The sequence below is a fragment of the Chrysochloris asiatica genome, unplaced genomic scaffold (assembly GCF_000296735.1).
Source record: "Chrysochloris asiatica unplaced genomic scaffold, ChrAsi1.0 scaffold00061, whole genome shotgun sequence".
NCBI lineage: Eukaryota > Metazoa > Chordata > Mammalia > Afrosoricida > Chrysochloridae > Chrysochloris > Chrysochloris asiatica.
In genome coordinates this window covers 15,294,176-15,311,154 of record NW_006408579.1, presented here as the reverse complement: position 1 = coordinate 15,311,154, position 16,979 = coordinate 15,294,176, and the positions used below count along the sequence as shown (strand labels likewise).

The following is a 16,979-nucleotide window of genomic DNA, read 5'->3' as shown; positions in this document are numbered from 1 at the left end:
AGCAAGTTTCAGTCTCTCTGACATCCACATTTGTCTTTGGCTTCTTTCTTGTCTTCTTATTACTTTTTGATTTCTTCTTGTATGATGTTCTTAATGTCATCCCATAACTCCTCTGGTCTTCAATCTCTAGTGTTAAAGATACAGCAAATCGGTTCTTCAAATGCTCTCTAAATTCAAGGGGAACATATTCAAGGTCATATTTTGGCTCTTGTGGATTTGTTTTAATTTTCTTCAGTGTCAGCCTGAACTTGCATATGGACAATTGATGGTCCATTCTACATTCTATCCTTGGCCTAGTTTTGGCTGATGATATGGAGTTTTTCACTGTCTCTTTCCACACATGTAGTCAGTTTGATTTCTGTGTATTCTATCTGGTGAGGTGCAAATACCTATTTTAAACAACATAAAAGATGATTATACACATGCAATTGTCCATATGCAAGTTCAGGCTGTATAGGATTTCTGAGGAGCCGCTGGTGAATTTGAATTGCCAACCTTGTAATTCAAACTGACCTTAAGGTCTGGTGCTTATCCTACAGTGCCACATGAGGACTCCCTTTGTGGACTGTGTTATGCAGACTGATCTAGATGTCCCTCAAGGTTATAGCCAAGATTGCATAACTTTGCCTCCTGTATGCTCTACTACATATTTGCAGCAAATACAAATATGTATGTAGAAATTTCCTCTGCCAAACCTATATATGCACAAGGGTATACTCCCCAAATGCCTTCAAACACCTGTTAACTTGCTTATCTACCTACATATCTACATATATATTGTTTGTTGTTACTACTATTGCAAGATGCATTTGTGATAGTATTTGAAAGTATGTAAAAGGATTGGCACAATGGTAGCAGCAGCAATTGTGAGGATGGCGCAGGACTGGGTAGTGTTATGTTCTGTTGTATACAGGGTCGCTATGGGTCAGAACTGACTTAACTGCACCTAATGACAACAACAACCACAACAATAATATTTGCTGCCTTTCATTCTTGCATACCTTCCAGTGTCTTCCTTTGTTTTGGTCATGTTGTGCTGATCTCCCCTTATTGTGTATTGCCTTTCCTTTCTCCCAAGTTAATGCATGTCTACTAGCTAGTGAATTTCCTTCGTTTCTCCTCCCATTGTTGGTAACCATCAAAGAATGTTTCTTTGTATGCATAAACCTTTTCTTGATTTTTTTTATAACTGCAGTTTCAAAGAATATGTCTGTTTGTGATTGATTTATTTCACTTAGCATAATGTCCTCCAGGTTCATCCATGTTGAGGGATGGTTCATCATTATTCTTTAACATTGCATAATATTTTATTGTTTATTCATCATCCATTGATAGGGTTTTTTCATCTTTTTGTTATTGTGAAAAATGCTGTGATGAACATGGGTATGCATATATCCCTTTGTGTTGTGATCTTGTTTCTGTAGAACATATACCTAGTAGTAGGATTGTTGGATTATATGATAGCTCTGTTTCTAACTTTTAAGGAGGCACCCTGATTCCTCCCCAGGTATGCACCCATCATGCTTTCCATAGTGGCCACACCATTTTACATTCCAACCAGTAGTGTATGACAGGTCCAGTCTCCCCACACCTCACCAACATTTGTTGTTTTCTGTATTTGTAATCATTGCTATTATTGCTCTAAGGAGCTCTGGTAGCATAGTGGTTATGAATTGGGCTGAGAACCTCAGGGATAGCAGTTCAAAACTACCAGCTGTTCCGCGGGAGAAAGATGAGGCTTTCTGCTCCCGTAAAGATTTACAGCCTCGGAAACCCTGTACAAGGTCATTATGAGTCGGAACCAATTCCACGGCACATAACAACATCATTATTGCTCTGGTGAGATGATACCTCATTGTTGTTTCATTTTCGTCTCCCCATAAGGTCAGTTTGAACCACAGGTCAGTGGTTCAAACCCACCAGCTGCTCCTCGGAAGCCCTCTACTGGGTCACTATGAGTTGGAACCAACTCGATGGTACTTAACCACAATAATGGCTAATGAGGAGTCCTGATGTGGCACTGTAGAATAAGCACTTGACTGCAAAGTCGGTGGCCCAAACTCACCAACCGCTCCTCAGAAACCCTACACAGGATTGCTATGGGTTGTAACTGGCTTGATGACACTTAACAACAGCAACAATGGTTAATGAGGAGAAGCATAGTGGTTGTGTGTTGGGCTGCTAACCTAAATGACAGCAGTTCAAATCTACAAGCCACTTGGTGGGGGAAAGATGAGGCTTTCTGCTCCCATAAAAGATTTATAGCCTTGGAAATACTATACAGGGTCACTATGAGTCAGAACGGACTCAAAAGCACACCAATGCTACTAACACTATGATCCCTTGGGACTCCTATTATAGCACTGTAGGATCAGCACTGGACTGTGAGTCACAAGGTTGGCAGTTCAAACCCATCAGCTGCTCCTTGGAAACCTATACAGGGTTGCCATGAGTTGGAACCAACTCGACAGCACTTATCAACACAATGGCTAATGATTGTGAGCATTTCTTCATATGTCTGGTGGCCACCTCAATGTGTTCTTTGGTGGAATGCTTGTTCATGTCCTTTGCCCATTTATTAATTGGATTATTTGGCTTTTTGTTGTTTCAGCTGAGTTTTTTGTTGTTATTTTGTTTGTTTTTAAGTGCATATTGTTCAATGGAGTTTTTAAGGTCAAATGTATCTGAGAAGAACTGGATCTTTTTCAAGCTTAAAGATCATCTGGGTCCTTCACCCAAGTTCTCTTATCTGTTCAACGAATGATTATGAATGTCGACTAGGTTCCAGGCACTTAAGGATGCATAGATATTTGAGCTACATACACAGTCCCTTCTTTTGTTTAATCTCTTCTGAGTCTTCAGGCATCCATAGGTATAATACAAAGAGGATGCTGATTTGTTTCTCCTTTATTTAAAGAATCTGAGTACTGCTTTAAATAAAATGTGTCATTATTTTCATTGTGGAGTTGTGGTGTGGTGCTTGGGAAAAATGCACTAGACCACTAGACTGCAAGGTTGACTTGAACCCCAAGGTTGTTGGTTTAAATTTATTAGCTGCTCTTCAGAAACTCTATACAGTGTCACTATGAGTCGGGACCGACTTGAAGGTACTGAGCAATAACAAAATTTTCACTGAAGTAGGAAAATGCTTATACTCATAGGGCATTTTCAAAGCTAAACTCATTTAACAGGGGAAAGCTGAAACCCACAGGTGAACTAATGTGTCTAACATTATCCAGTGTAATCTGGGCCCTAAGAGATGCTCCCTGAACACCAAGCTGCCCATTTTGAGCTCCATCATGCTCTCTGGAGGAACTTTTCTACTCCCCCAAGGGCCAAGGTCACACAGATTAAACACCCTTAAAGTAATGAATAAGGGGGCAAGTTCTGAGTGAACAAAGAAATCCTACTTGAAATATATCCTTTGAGCACTTTTCTAACTTAATTATTTGTTTTTCACAGACCCCACTATCGACTCTTGGTGTAGCACTGAAATTCCATAACTATTCAATAACCAAGAAGAGTTTGAAAGGTTGTGACCATGGATGGTGGGAAATTAATGAACACATGTAAGTGGTTTCCATATGTGAGGAGCCTGAGGAAAGGTTTCCCCCTGAGATTTAGTTTGGATTCCTTGTCTGCAAAGAACTGGCACTTTACTACTTACAGATTGGGAAACTGAGGGACACCAGAATTAAATAATTTGCTCAAAGTCATTCAATTAGTAAGTGAATGAGCCAGGATTCATCCCTTATATCTCCTGAGTCAGTGCTCTGTTGTTCAGTGTCATCAAATCATTTCTGACTCATAACAATCCTGTATAGGGTTTATGAGGAGCATCTGGTGGATGTAAACTACCAACCTTGCAGTTGGCAGTCCACAGTGCTCTATGCTGTTGGGATATGGGTGTATACATTCTACACTTCACAAAATTGTCTGGTAGATAAAGTGTTTCAAATCATGGATCCATAGGGGAAAATAGTAAATAGAAATCCTAGTAGTACAAAAATTAGAAACTATTAGTCAGTTATGTGCAGCAAAAAACCCAAACCAAACCAGTTGCCGATGAATTCATTCCACTCATGGTGACCCCATGTGTAGCATATCAGATCAGTACTCAATAGGGTCTTCAGACTTTGAACATCATCAGGCCTTTCTTCTGAGGTACCTTGGAAGCTGAGTTGGTGAACAGGTAAGCTGAAACAGTTAACTGTTTTTCCCACCCAAGAACGTGTCTTTGCAGTAAAGAGAGCTTCAGTTGGCTTGGCTCGATTCCAAACCTGGAACATGAGGTGAAATTGATCAGACAGAGACAGAGAAATCAAGGCACTGGGATTCCTGAATTCACTTACAAGGTCCTCCCTCTGACCCTTACTTTATTTACTAGTTGTGGTTTCTTATTTGCTCTTAAAGCTCTAATAGCTCCTTTATTCAACAATAAAGGATCCTTTTTGGGGGACAGTTTTACCTGGAGATAAGAATCCTTGTGAGGTCAAAGGATGTGCCTGTCATTCTTTGTTCATTTCTATTCCTTTCTAAATGATTTTCCATAATAATCTTTCAGTTTCTTTAGTTGCTCAGATGATCCTGTCTTAATTGGAATTTTGTTAAGTGCCTCTCTGTGGGTTCAGACTCATAGCGATCATGCATAGAGTTTCCAAGGAGCACCTGGTAAGTTTGACTGCCAACCTTGCCATTAGCAGTCCAGTGTTTATCCTACCGTGTCACATGTTGTTATTGTTGTCAATTAATGTTGGTAATGTTGTAAGTGCTGTCAATTTGGTTCTGAATCACAGTGACCCTTGTATAGGGTTTCTGAGAAGTACCTGGTGAGTTTGAACTGGCGACCTTCTGGTTTAGCTGTTCAGTGCTTAGCCTATAGTGCCACACCAGGAATCCCAGTGCCACTTGTTAGGAGCCATCAAGTTGGTTCATGATTAATAGTGATCTTTACGCACAACAGAACGAAACACGCCTGATCCCGCACCAATCTCACAATTATTGTTACACTTGAGCCCATTGCTGCTGCCACTGTGCCAATTCATCTGATTGGGGATCTTCCTCTTTGTCTCTGACCTTACATGTGGTGCTGTGGTATAAAGCACTGAACCACAAAGTCGCTTTGAAACACAAGGTCAGTGGTTCAAACTCACCAGCCAATCCTCAGAAACCCTATACGGGGTCACTATGAATCGGAATCGACTTGATGGCACTAACAACAACAACAACAACAACAGTTTAGTAGTAGAAACCTGATACCATAATGGATTACAAGCTGGGCTGCTAACTGCAAACTCAGCAGTTCGAATCTACCAGTAGCTCTGAAGGAGAAAGATGAGGTTTTCTGTTCCAAGTAAGATTTACAGCCCTGGAAACCCTGTACAAGGTCACTATGAGTCAGTACTGACTTCATGGCACATAAACACCACCATTTGGAAATATTATCAGGAGAGGTCTGTCATTGGAGAAGGCCCTCATGCTTAATAAAGTGGTGGTAGTTTTGGTTGTGTGCCAATGAGTATAGGATTTCTGAGGCTGTAAATCTTTACAGTAGCAGAAAGCCTCATCTCTCCCATGGATCTGCTGGTAGTTTTGAACTGCTGATCTTGAGGTTATCAACGCTACTCATAACCATTAAGCAACCAGAGCAAAGTATAAGAAATGAAGTCTCACCTTTCTTGCTTCTAAGGAGCATCCTTCCAACACAGATCTGTTTGTTCTTCTGGCAGTACATGATACTTCTAATATTCTCCTCCAACACCATAACTCGAATGCATCAGTTCTTCTGTGGTCTTTCTTATTCATTGTCCAACTACATATGAGGCAAAAGAAAATACCATGGCTTGGGTTAGATGCACCTTTGTCCTCAAGCTACTTTCTTTGTTCATCAAGCTATTAAACAGGTCTTGTGCTGCTGAATTGCCTTAAGAAAAAAGAGTCATTTGATTTCTTGGCTGCTGCTTCCATAAGGGTTGATTGTGGATATAAGCAAAATGAAGTCTTTGAAATCTTCAGTCTTTTCTCCATTTATCATGATGTTAGTTATTGGTCTAGTTGTGAAGGGTTTTATTTTCTTCACATTGAGGTGCAGTTCATATGGAAAGCTGTGTTCTTTGATCTTCATCAGAAAGGTTTTTGTTTTTTTAAAGTCTTCTTCACTTCCAACAGTGAGGTTGTATCATATTCCAATTTATTAATGAGTCTTCCTCCAATCCTGCTTACATGTTCTTCTTCATGTAATCCATCTTCTCCAATTATTTGCTCAGCATACAGATTAAATAAGTATGGTGAAAGGATATAACCCTGGCACACACTTTTCCTGATTTTATACCATTCAGTATCCCCTTGTTTTGTTCAAACAGCTGCTTCTTGGTACAGATTCCACATGAGCACGATTAAATGTTCTGGAATACCCATTCTTTGCAATGTATTCTATAGTTTGTCATGATCCACACATTCAAAAGCATTTGCATAATTAATAAAGCACAGGTAAACATTTTTCTGGCATCTGTATTTTCAGCCAAGATCCATCAGACATCAGCAATGATAGACTTAGTTCCAAGTCCTTATCGGAATCTGGCTTGAATTTCTGGCAGTTTTCTGATAATGTAATATTGTAGCCATTTTTAAATTACCTTCAGTGAAATTTTACTTACGTGTAATATTAATGATATTAATAGATAATTTCCAGATTCCATTAGGTCACCTTTCTGTGGAATGGGCACACATATCTATCTCTTCCTATCAGTTGGCCAGGTAGCTGCCTTCCAAATTTATTGACATAGAAGAGTGAGCTCCTCCAATGATTTATCAGTTTGTTGAAGGACTTCAATTTATAGTCTGTCAATTCTTGGAACCTTGTGTTTCACCAATGTCTTCAGTGCAGCTTGGACTACTTCCTTCAGTACCACTGGTTCTTGATCATATGCTACTTCTTGAAATGTTTGACCATAAACCATTTCTTTTTGGTAAGTGACTCTGTGTATTCCTTCCATCTTCTTTTGTTGCTTCCTGCCATTCAATATTTTCCAGTTTTCAATATTTCAACAGAATCTTTCAATATTGCAATCTGAGGCTTGAATTTTTTCTTCAGTTCTTTAAACTTGAGAAATATTGAGGTGTTCTGACATTTTGGTTTTCTTTGCCCATTTCGTTGTAATACTTTAGTTTGTCTTCTCAAGCTGTCCTTTGAAATTTTCTGTTCAGCTCTTTGACTTCATTTCTCCCATGAATTTTAGCATGTCTATGCTGGGGAGCAAATTTCAGAGCCTCTTCTGACATCCATTTTGGTCTTTCCTCTCTTTTTAATGACCTCTTACTATCTTCCTGTATGATGTTCTTTTGGTCTTCCTGCATTAGTGTCTGTTGCATCAAATATGTTCTTGAGATGGTCTCTAAATTCTGGTGGGATATGTTCAAAGTCATATTTTGACTCTCGTGGACTTGTTTTCCTTTTCTTCAGCTTCAGTCTGAACTTGTATATGAACAATGGATGACCTGTTCCACAGTCTGCCCCTGGCCTTGTTTTGGCTGATGATATGGAGCTTTTCCACCTTCTCTTCTCATAAATGTAGTCATCTTGATTTCTGTGTATCCCATTTAGTAAGGTTCATGTGTATAGTTTTGCCTTTTATGTTTTGTTTTAAAGATATTTGAAATGAATAAGTCATGTTGTTGTTGTTCTAGCACAGAACAAAATTGAGATGACAGAAGTTACTCAATCATTGTCATTCATTATAAAACTAATAAGTCACCCAGTCCTAACATCAACATGTCAGCTGATAAAAATACTAGCAATGCAATCAGTAGAACCTCAAACTGTGTGTCCTTCCTGTCTCTCTTATTTCCTCAGGTACTGTGGCTCCTACATAGATCACCAGACAATTTTCCGAGTGCCCAGCCCCCTTGTTCACGTCCAGCTCCAGTGCAGTTCAAGGCTTTCGGACAAGCCACTGCTGGTAGAATATGGCAGTTACAACATCAGCCAACGTAAGCTTGGGCTCTGCTCCTTAGGAAACCTAAAAAAAAAACAAACAAAAAAAAAAACCACTCTATAATGTTACACTTTGAGAACTGAAGGAATAAAAGATGTTGCAATCAAAAGAAAATAACTTTTTGTCATTGCTGATTAATAGTTGAAAATATGATCTCTCTAGATTCTTGGCGTACAGGACAAGACCATGTCTTGATGTGTTGTTCGTGCTAGGCATAATTTGTTGTACATATGATTTGTACAAATACATAGAGTGGATTTGAGTCCACAAGCTGTGGCTCACTTTGGCCCATGACACTGAGAGATCTCCACTGGTGGATCAAAGAGAGTTGAAATGCTAACCTAGAATGATGAACTTGAAGCTCACTTAGAGATGCACTGTAACAATGGTCAGGAAGTGGTCTGTAGAGAGGGCAATTTTCGAGGCAAGTACTTGGAGCTGGAGAGAGTAGATAATGGCTTACTCAGAAAACACTTGACCAGTTCCAAAAGGCAGGAAGTAAGGTTTATCCACTTAGGAGTCCAAGAGGATATGACTTCAGAGAAAGCTCTTTTAGACCAAGTCATTCTCTGTCAATTCCAATACACCTGCTTTTGGATTCAGAATGCTACAATTCCAAACAAAAATAGAAGGGCATAGGAAGTCATCTTAATTAAAAACATTTTTTTAAAGTATGAATATTTTTCAGTGTCACATTCATTCCAATTTGTACCATTGAGACAGTGGTTGGCCTGACCATGTATTCTCCCCAGTTCTTTTGCATAAGGGAAGAAAGGATTTATTATTTATCTGCTATTTAGCTTAAAGTCCAGGATTAATGCTTCCATATCTGGTAAGGAAACATTATTTAAAAACAGACTGGTTGTAGTGGAAAGAATGATGGATAGGAAAGTAGGAGGCAGGAGTCCTGGGTTTGAAGGCCAGTCACTAATGCCTATAGGTTCAACTTTCTAAGATCAGTGTTTCTTAATGGATTTGGAGAAAGAGAATATCTGAAATTGTAATTTTAGGCACAGATTGCTCAGAATAACGCATCTGGTCACAGAGGATTCAGAGACACCAGAAATCTGAAAACAGAGAAGTCTAAAGACTGTATATTAAGGATCCTAGACTCTCAGTCACAGGTTGCTATGAGTTGCAATTGATACAATGACAATGGCTTTTTGGTTTGGGGTTGGACTCTCTAGTTTTCTTCCAGTTTTTGTATTCTTCTAGTCTACAATCAAGACTAAGACTATGTCCAGGGTATGGTGACAGCAGAAATTTGGTTGTGCATGTGAATGGAATGCAGTATTGACTGAAGCATTTTAGTGTATTAACTGGTTTTGTTCTTTGATCGTCTAAGTTCTGCCTTTCTTGTTGTTGTCTTTCAATAATTCATGATCCTGCTTTGGTGGAGAAATTGCATAATTACTATTCCAACCTTGGCAACTCTGCAAGCACTTAACAGTTGCACTTCTGTGCCAGTATGGCTTGGTGCTTTGTAAGAACTTATACAAGATTTTCTGTTTTTTGTTGCCTCCAGCCTGTCCTGTTGGATTTTTCAGATGCTCCTCAGGCTTGTGTGTTTCTCAGGCCCAGCGCTGTGATGGGGTAAATGACTGTTTTGATGAGAGTGATGAACTTTTCTGTGGTGGGTATTCAAGCTTTTAATATAAGTTTTTATCTATAAATAACCTGTCAGGGAACTGTTGCTGTTGTACTTCTTTGGGCTTTGTTTTTAGCTACTTAACAACAACAACAAAAATCTATAGATGCATGAAAAACTACCCCAAAAGTCAGTGGCTCGTGACAATCATTTATTAATGTGGGTTGTCCGGGATATGGCTGAGGTAGGATGGGCTCAACTGGGTGGCTCTGCTTCAAGTTGTGAGTCTGGATGAGTTTAGCTCTTCCCAGTGGGTTGGGATCAGGTTTACTCCACAAGGTCTCCGCATGGTCGTTTCCTCCTTGGAGCTCACCAGTCGCTCCTTGGAAACCCTATGCAGGGCTTCTATGGGTCAGCACTGACTCGATGGCACTTAACAACAAGAGCTACTTTGGAGGGGAGGGAGCCCTGGTGTGGTACTGTAGGATAAGCACTGGATTGCGAGGTTGGTGGTTCAAACTCACCAGTCACTCCTAAGAAACCCCATACAAGGTGGCTATGAATCAGAATCAGCACGATGGCACTAGCCAACAACAATATTTTGGGGGTGAGGGAGTCTCTGGTTTAGTCTTTTCATTACTATTTTCACCTAATTCCTGAGTTCATCTCCGGTTTCAGGAAGCTATATGAGGAACACAATTCACAAGATCATGTGACACCATCAGAACACTTTCTCCTATACCCTTCTACAAGCAAGAGTATTTAATTCAATACAATTATGATAGTAATGCTATTTAATTTCTTTAATATTTTTGGTAAAATGTCACCATTTATATAATGTGAAAATTTTACTTATAAAAATTAACTTGCAACTCCATACCTTAATCATTGGCAAAACAAAAGAAAACTCACTTATTTATAGTGTATTGACTATTTAAATCTAAAGGTCTTCTGTATCTTAGAAAAATAAGAAAATTCACTGCCCATAAACAGGGATTGGAGGACAGTGGTTAAGTGTTCAGCTGCTAACCAGTGGGCCAGCAGTTCAAACCTAGCTGCTGCTCCAGGGAAGAAAGAAGAGACAGTCTGTTTGTATAAAGATTACAGCCTTGGAAATGCCATTGGAGCAATTCTACTCTGCCCTCTGTGGTTGCTGTGACTCAGAGGCAATGGGTATACAGTGATTGAGGCTACTTTTAAAAACCATTATTATTCTCCTCTGCTGTGATGCTCCAAATGAAAGTGACTGTATATTACTTTACAATAAGGGACGTTTTTTGGTAATCAATATTTCACATGCTGCCATTTTAGGAAAGCAATGTCCTCCTCCCTTTGCCTTCCCCCCACTCCACTCTCTACAGAAGATGCTGATGACTCATAGTGATCCCCTCATGTGACAGAGTAGAATGGTCCCATAGGTATTTCTAGCCTGTAATCTTTACAGAATCCTGGTGTGGTGCTGTAGGATCAGCACTGAACTGTGAACCAAAATGCCGGTAGTTCAAACCCATTGGCTGCTCCTTGGAAACCCTATACAGGGTCGCTGTGAGTCAGAACTGACTCTATGGCACTTCACAACAACAACAACAATCTTTACAAAAGCAGATTTCCAGGTCTTTCTCCTGCCATACCACTGGGTGGATTTCAATAGCCCACTTGTTGGTTAGCAGCCGAGTGCTTAATTCTTGTGCCACCAGGGTTCTTTTCCACAGACGATACCTCTGCAAAGAAACAGGAGTAGATAAACAATGATAACTTCTCAAAAAAACAGAAATGTTTAGGGAATTATTTATAGTGGACTGCTCGCCACAAGGTTAGCAGTTTGAGTCCTCCAGTTGTCCTTGGGAGGAAGAAGAAGCTTTCTGATCCCTTAAAGATATGCAACCATGGAAACCCTACATAAGGCCATTAGGAGTCAGAATTGATGCATTGCCAGTGGGTGGGGAAAGTACTTGGTAGTACACTATGTCTGTCTCAAGTCAATTCATGAAAATATTACACGAAAAAAAAGTTGTGATAGATTTACTAATGTTGTGATCGATATTTTCTAATTCAGAAAATAGATCTCTCTCATTGTGAAATAATTTTAAAGAAAGTGTTCCTTACACAGAAACCACCAATCTACAGAATGCCCTGTCAGGCTTCATGCTCATCCATTTATTCAGCAAACCTTTAGTGAGCACCTATGATTTGTCAGAAGTTTAAGGGACAGAGGAGCCCTGGTGGTTCAGTAGGTTAGGTGTCGAGTTGCTAACCACAAGGTCATTGATTCAAACCCACTAGTCATTCTGTCTCTGACATCCATTTTGACCTTTGGATGTCAGATTGAAGTTGTCAAAACTGAAGTTGTCAAGGACTTCATTCTTCTAGGATCAACTATCAACACTCATGGAAGCAGTAGTCAAGAGATCAGATGACGTATTGCATTGGGAAAATCTGCTGCACAGGAACCTTTTAAAGTGTTGAAGAGCAAAGATGTCAGCTTGAGGACTAAGGTGCGCCTGACCCAAGCCATGGTATTTGCGAAAGCTGGACAGTGAATAAGGAAGATCGTAGAAGAATTGATGCCTTTGAGTTGTGATGTTGGAGGAGAATACTAAAAGTGCCATGGACTGCCAAAAGAACCAATAGATGGGTTTTGGAAGAAGTGCAGCCAGAGTGCTCCTTGGAGGCCAGGATGGCTAAGCTTCGTCTCTCATACTTTGGACATATTGTCAGGAGGGAAGGATGGAGAAGGATGTCATGTTGGGTAATATGGAGGGTCAGAGAAAAAGAGGAAGACCCCCAACGAGATGGATCAGCCAGGTGGCATCACTGATGGCATCAGGTGTGGGAGCGGTAGTGAGGTTGGCCCAGGATAGGACATTGTTTCATTCTGCTGTGCATGGGGTTGCTATGAGTCGGTTCTGACTTGATGACACCTGACAACAACAACAACAAGTCATTCTGAGGGAGGAAGATGAGGCTGTCTTCTTCCGAAAACATTTGTAATCTCAGAATCCCCATGGGGCAGTTCTACTTGGCTCCATAGGATTGCTTTGATTTGAAAGCAGTGCATTTTGGGGCTGAGGAACAGACATGATAAAATAAGAACGCTACTCTCCCAAATGTTCCCAGTTTCTTTAGGGAGGTGGATACATTTACTTTAGATTCTAGCTTATGGCTTTTGTTATTTTTTTCCCAAAATAATTTCCTTATGATGAATTTAATTGCAATTAAATAAACTACCACATTTTAACACATTTATGCAAAAGCAAAACAACAGATCTGATAAACTCAGAGGAATTATGTTATTGTTGTTAAGTGCCATAGCAACCCTGTATAATGTTTCTGAGGAGCAGTTGATGGGTTTGAACCACTACCTTGCAGTTTAAAACAACCTTGTGGTCCACACCAGAACCAGAACCCCTCAGAGGAATTATTCCAAAGTTTAAACATCTGCTTTTACTCACCGAGGTAGGTGCTAGTTTTGAGAACAATATGTATTTTTTATTGTATTGAAATCATCTCACTGATTTGCACCTTGGGAGTAGGACTAGTGGTCTTTAGAGAATGCAGCTCAAGGCTCAGACTCAGGAACTTTCTGTCTATTCTTTGCTAGTGGCTCTTAAACCTGATTGCAATGCCAGCTCCTTTGGGCAGCATGACCCTCGGATCTGCGATGGCTTCCTGAACTGTGAGGGTGGTCACGATGAGCAGAACTGCACCCAAAGTAAGGAACGGTCCGCTGCACTCTACCCTTTCTCCTGTCAATTCTTCCTTAAGTCAGAGCTGAACTACCTTTGCTGGCTTAGGAAAATCAACTTCTTCCAGTTTCTCTGGAAGTGTCCAAGTTTCAGCACTGAAGTTCCCATGCCCTTAGAATTCCCTCACCCCCAGGCAAAGCAGAACAAATAGGTCACCTTAACTATGGTGGAGTGTGCATGTATGTGTGTGTGTTGTTGTGTGAATACTGACAGATGTCCATTGCTTAATTGCCTTTAATGTTGCTCCAGGCTGTGGGTCTTGATAGCCTGATTGAGGGATTTGACAGATACCATGATGGAATGCACATATTTTATTTGTTGCCCCTGCAGAAGCATACTCCATCAGCCTTGTTAGCAAACAAGGCTGTCATTCACATTTGTTTTCCTTAACTCTGTAGAAGGCCTGAGCGCAGTGGTAAAATTTTTCTTGAAGAATGAAATACAGTAGTAGTAAGTCTGTGGTCTAAAGCCACTGATCTGGTCAACTCATTTGCATCTTGCTTACAGTGAAAGGAGAGGAGAGCCCTAGGATTGATTCTCAACAGAGGAGGCTGCCTGCCTTCTACTGGATTTGCTGGTGGGGAGGAATGGGTCATTTGGGTTGCTTCTGCTCCCGCTGCTATTTCTCCCTGAGCTGCAAATACCAATTCTGTGGTTAACCATCCTTTGAAAAGTTCAATGCCATTCACTCAAATTAGTTCTGGCTAGGAAAAAGCCTTTCTCCTTTTGTTCATTTTTAGGCATTCCATGCAGCAATAGAACTTTTAAGTGTGGCAATGATATTTGCTTTAGGAAACAAAATGCAAAATGTGATGGGACAGTGGACTGTCCAGATGGAAGTGATGAAGAAGACTGCAGTGAGTAGAATGATGTTGATGTTTTTTCATTTTCGTTTTCTTCTTGGAGTAATCCTACTATCAGAGGTTGCCAAAGACCCAAGGAAGAATAGGAGCCATTTGTTAGGTGATCAGGTTTAGGACACACCCTACATTGATATAGCCTCTTTGCCATAACCAAAAAACTCTATTCCCAGATGTGATTGCATCCACAGGTATAGGTTTTAGGATTCCAGCTCATATTTGGGGAGACACAATTCCATCCAACACAGTGAGTTTGAAGTTGCTTTTCAGAAATAAAAATTCTAGAATAAACCCTGTCTTCTTTCTTGATAACTATCAGTACACTAGCTAGATGTTTCTAAGAAGAACTTTCACTTTCTAATAACTCTGATAAAAACAGAAACCTTAAATTTAAAAAACAAACAAACTATGAGGAAAGAAATAGAAACTGGAACACAGTGTTGACATTGTTAATCATGCCTTATGTTATGAACAACTTAAGTGCTTGTTTCGTATGTGTAATCTAGTAACTGTAATCTACCATATGTTCTTATTAGTCATATGGCTGATTACATGGCAACATCTTAATTATACAACCTTATCAATGCTATATAAAATGCCACTATGAGGAATAAGGTGCACCTGATCTAAACCATGCACTTTTAATCACCTCATATATGTGAAAGCTAGACAATTAATAAAGAAAAATGTAGAACTGATGTCATTGAATGATTGTGTTGAGGGAAGAATAATAAATTTACCTTGGACTGCCAGAAGAAGAAACAAATCTGTCTTGGAGGAAGTACATCTAGAATGGTCCTTAGAAGTAAGAATGATGAGACTTTGTCTCATGTACTTTGAACAAGTTACCAGGAAGTTTAATGAAAAAGAGGAAGACCCTCACTGAGACGGATTGCCATACTGGCTGCAGCAATGGGCTCCAATGCAACAATTGTGCAGCTCACACAGATCTGTTTTGTTCTGTTGTACACGGAGTTGCTGTGAGTCAGAACTGACTCACCTGACAGCAACATCAATGCTATTTACACTGAAAAATTTGCTCTGGTAACTACTTTGTCTTGCTAGGATATCATTTGGCTTGGCTTGCATTTACAATTCTCTCCCAAATTCTTTCTGTCAAATTAACACAAATTCAAAGACACTCAATTCTATCACAGCTGAAACTTATCTTTTCTTCAATACCTAGCAACCTAAGCTCCACAGACTGCTCTTTGTATCATTTCATCGGTTTCTAACAGGCCACCCTCAACCATCTTACATGTATTAGTATGTATAGAGACTCTGTGTCATAGTACATTTTCTGCTAGGAGGGAGGAGGCAGTTGGTTAGTGTTACATTTAGACCCACATACTCCTTCTCCTCGAATGTGATTTTCCATTGCTTACCTGGTTTGTTGGGAGCATGAGTGCTCCATAAGATAAGCAATGGGTTGTGAGCCACAAAGTGCATGATTTGAGCCTGTCAGCCACTCTGCAGGAGAAAGATGAGGCTTTCTGCTCCCATGGAGATTCAAAGCTTCACAAACACTATACAGGGTCACTATGAGTCAGAACCAACTTGACAGCACTTAACAACAACTTGGTTTGTCAGTGCCCAATACAGAACTAAACTTGATTTAATTTCTAGTTTTTTGTTCAAGGTTGTGTTTAAATCATATGACCCTTTCTCTGGCAAAGGCTGCAGCAGGAGCTCCTCCACCATCCACCGCATCATCGGGGGCACTGACACTCTGGAGGGTGGTTGGCCGTGGCAGGTCAGCCTCCACTTTGTTGGAAATGCCTATTGTGGAGCATCAGTCATCTCCAGGGAGTGGCTTCTTTCTGCAGCCCATTGTTTCCATGGAAACAGGTAGGGCATACAATCCCTGCTCTAAAGTGATTCCCTCTCTGGCTGTAAATATACATCTCCCTCACATATTGGGGAAAAGATTCCTGTTGAAGAAATGCAATCAATCCAATTGTTTCTATGTTTCTATCTGTCTGTTTTTTGTTTTTTTTTTTTTTGGACATATAATGGGAGTTTGGAGGCTCTGTAGGGAAACCACTGGACTGTGAACTACAGGTCTTCGGTTCAGTCACTCCATGGGAGAAAGGTGACGTTTTCTGCTCCTCAAAGATTTACAGCTTCAGAAACCTTAACCAGGGTTGCTGTGAGTCAGAATCGACTCCACGGCAGTTTATGACAACAAACTTCATGTGCCAAACTTTGAAAAAAAAATACAGTATTGATATAAAGACAAAGGAACATACTAAGGAAACACTAGGAATAAATAGGCTTTTGCTAGTCTGAAAAACAAATAGGATTGAGCTTTCTAGTCAGAGGGAGCTAACCCAGTGGAAGGCTCAGGAAAGAGCAAGCATTAGGATGGCTGGAGTATAGGCATGCAAATGTGCAAGGGAGGTGGATCTCAGGGTTAGAGGTGGAGAGCTTTGTCTGCCTTTCCCAATATTTTATCATAGGACAGATGCTTTTCCAGCTAAGGATGAAAGGAAAGCTTAGAAAACAACCTTACCTAAAATTTCACCTTATTAGGATTGCACTGAATCTTAGGTACAAAATTAGTAGCCATTTTTATTTAAACTTTGTTTGTTTGTTTAAGGTTTTTTATTGTGGATTCAGTGAAAATTTACAGGGCAGATCATCAATTTTACATTCAACAAGTCATACACTTTGTTTCATTACAATGGTTATAATCCTTTCCATGTACCATCAGTTAGCAGTATTTCTCTCTATTCATTTTAGCTCTTTTATTTTTTTTTTAAACACTCAGGCATATATAATAATTTACACC

The 16,979-nt window shown here is 40.0% G+C and overlaps 1 protein-coding gene across 1 annotated transcript in view; it reads left to right on the top strand.

Moving 5' to 3' along the window:
• The window catches only part of TMPRSS7 (transmembrane protease, serine 7), a 70,504-nt gene that overhangs the window by 35,046 nt on the left and 18,479 nt on the right, over nucleotides 1-16,979 (top strand). The window contains exons 7-12 of the mRNA XM_006864186.1: nucleotides 3,463-3,569; nucleotides 7,853-7,989; nucleotides 9,520-9,627; nucleotides 13,184-13,294; nucleotides 14,069-14,185; nucleotides 15,865-16,036. Coding sequence (XP_006864248.1) covers nucleotides 3,463-3,569; nucleotides 7,853-7,989; nucleotides 9,520-9,627; nucleotides 13,184-13,294; nucleotides 14,069-14,185; nucleotides 15,865-16,036 — 752 coding nt within the window. The remainder of the gene's footprint in view (nucleotides 1-3,462; nucleotides 3,570-7,852; nucleotides 7,990-9,519; nucleotides 9,628-13,183; nucleotides 13,295-14,068; nucleotides 14,186-15,864; nucleotides 16,037-16,979) is intronic.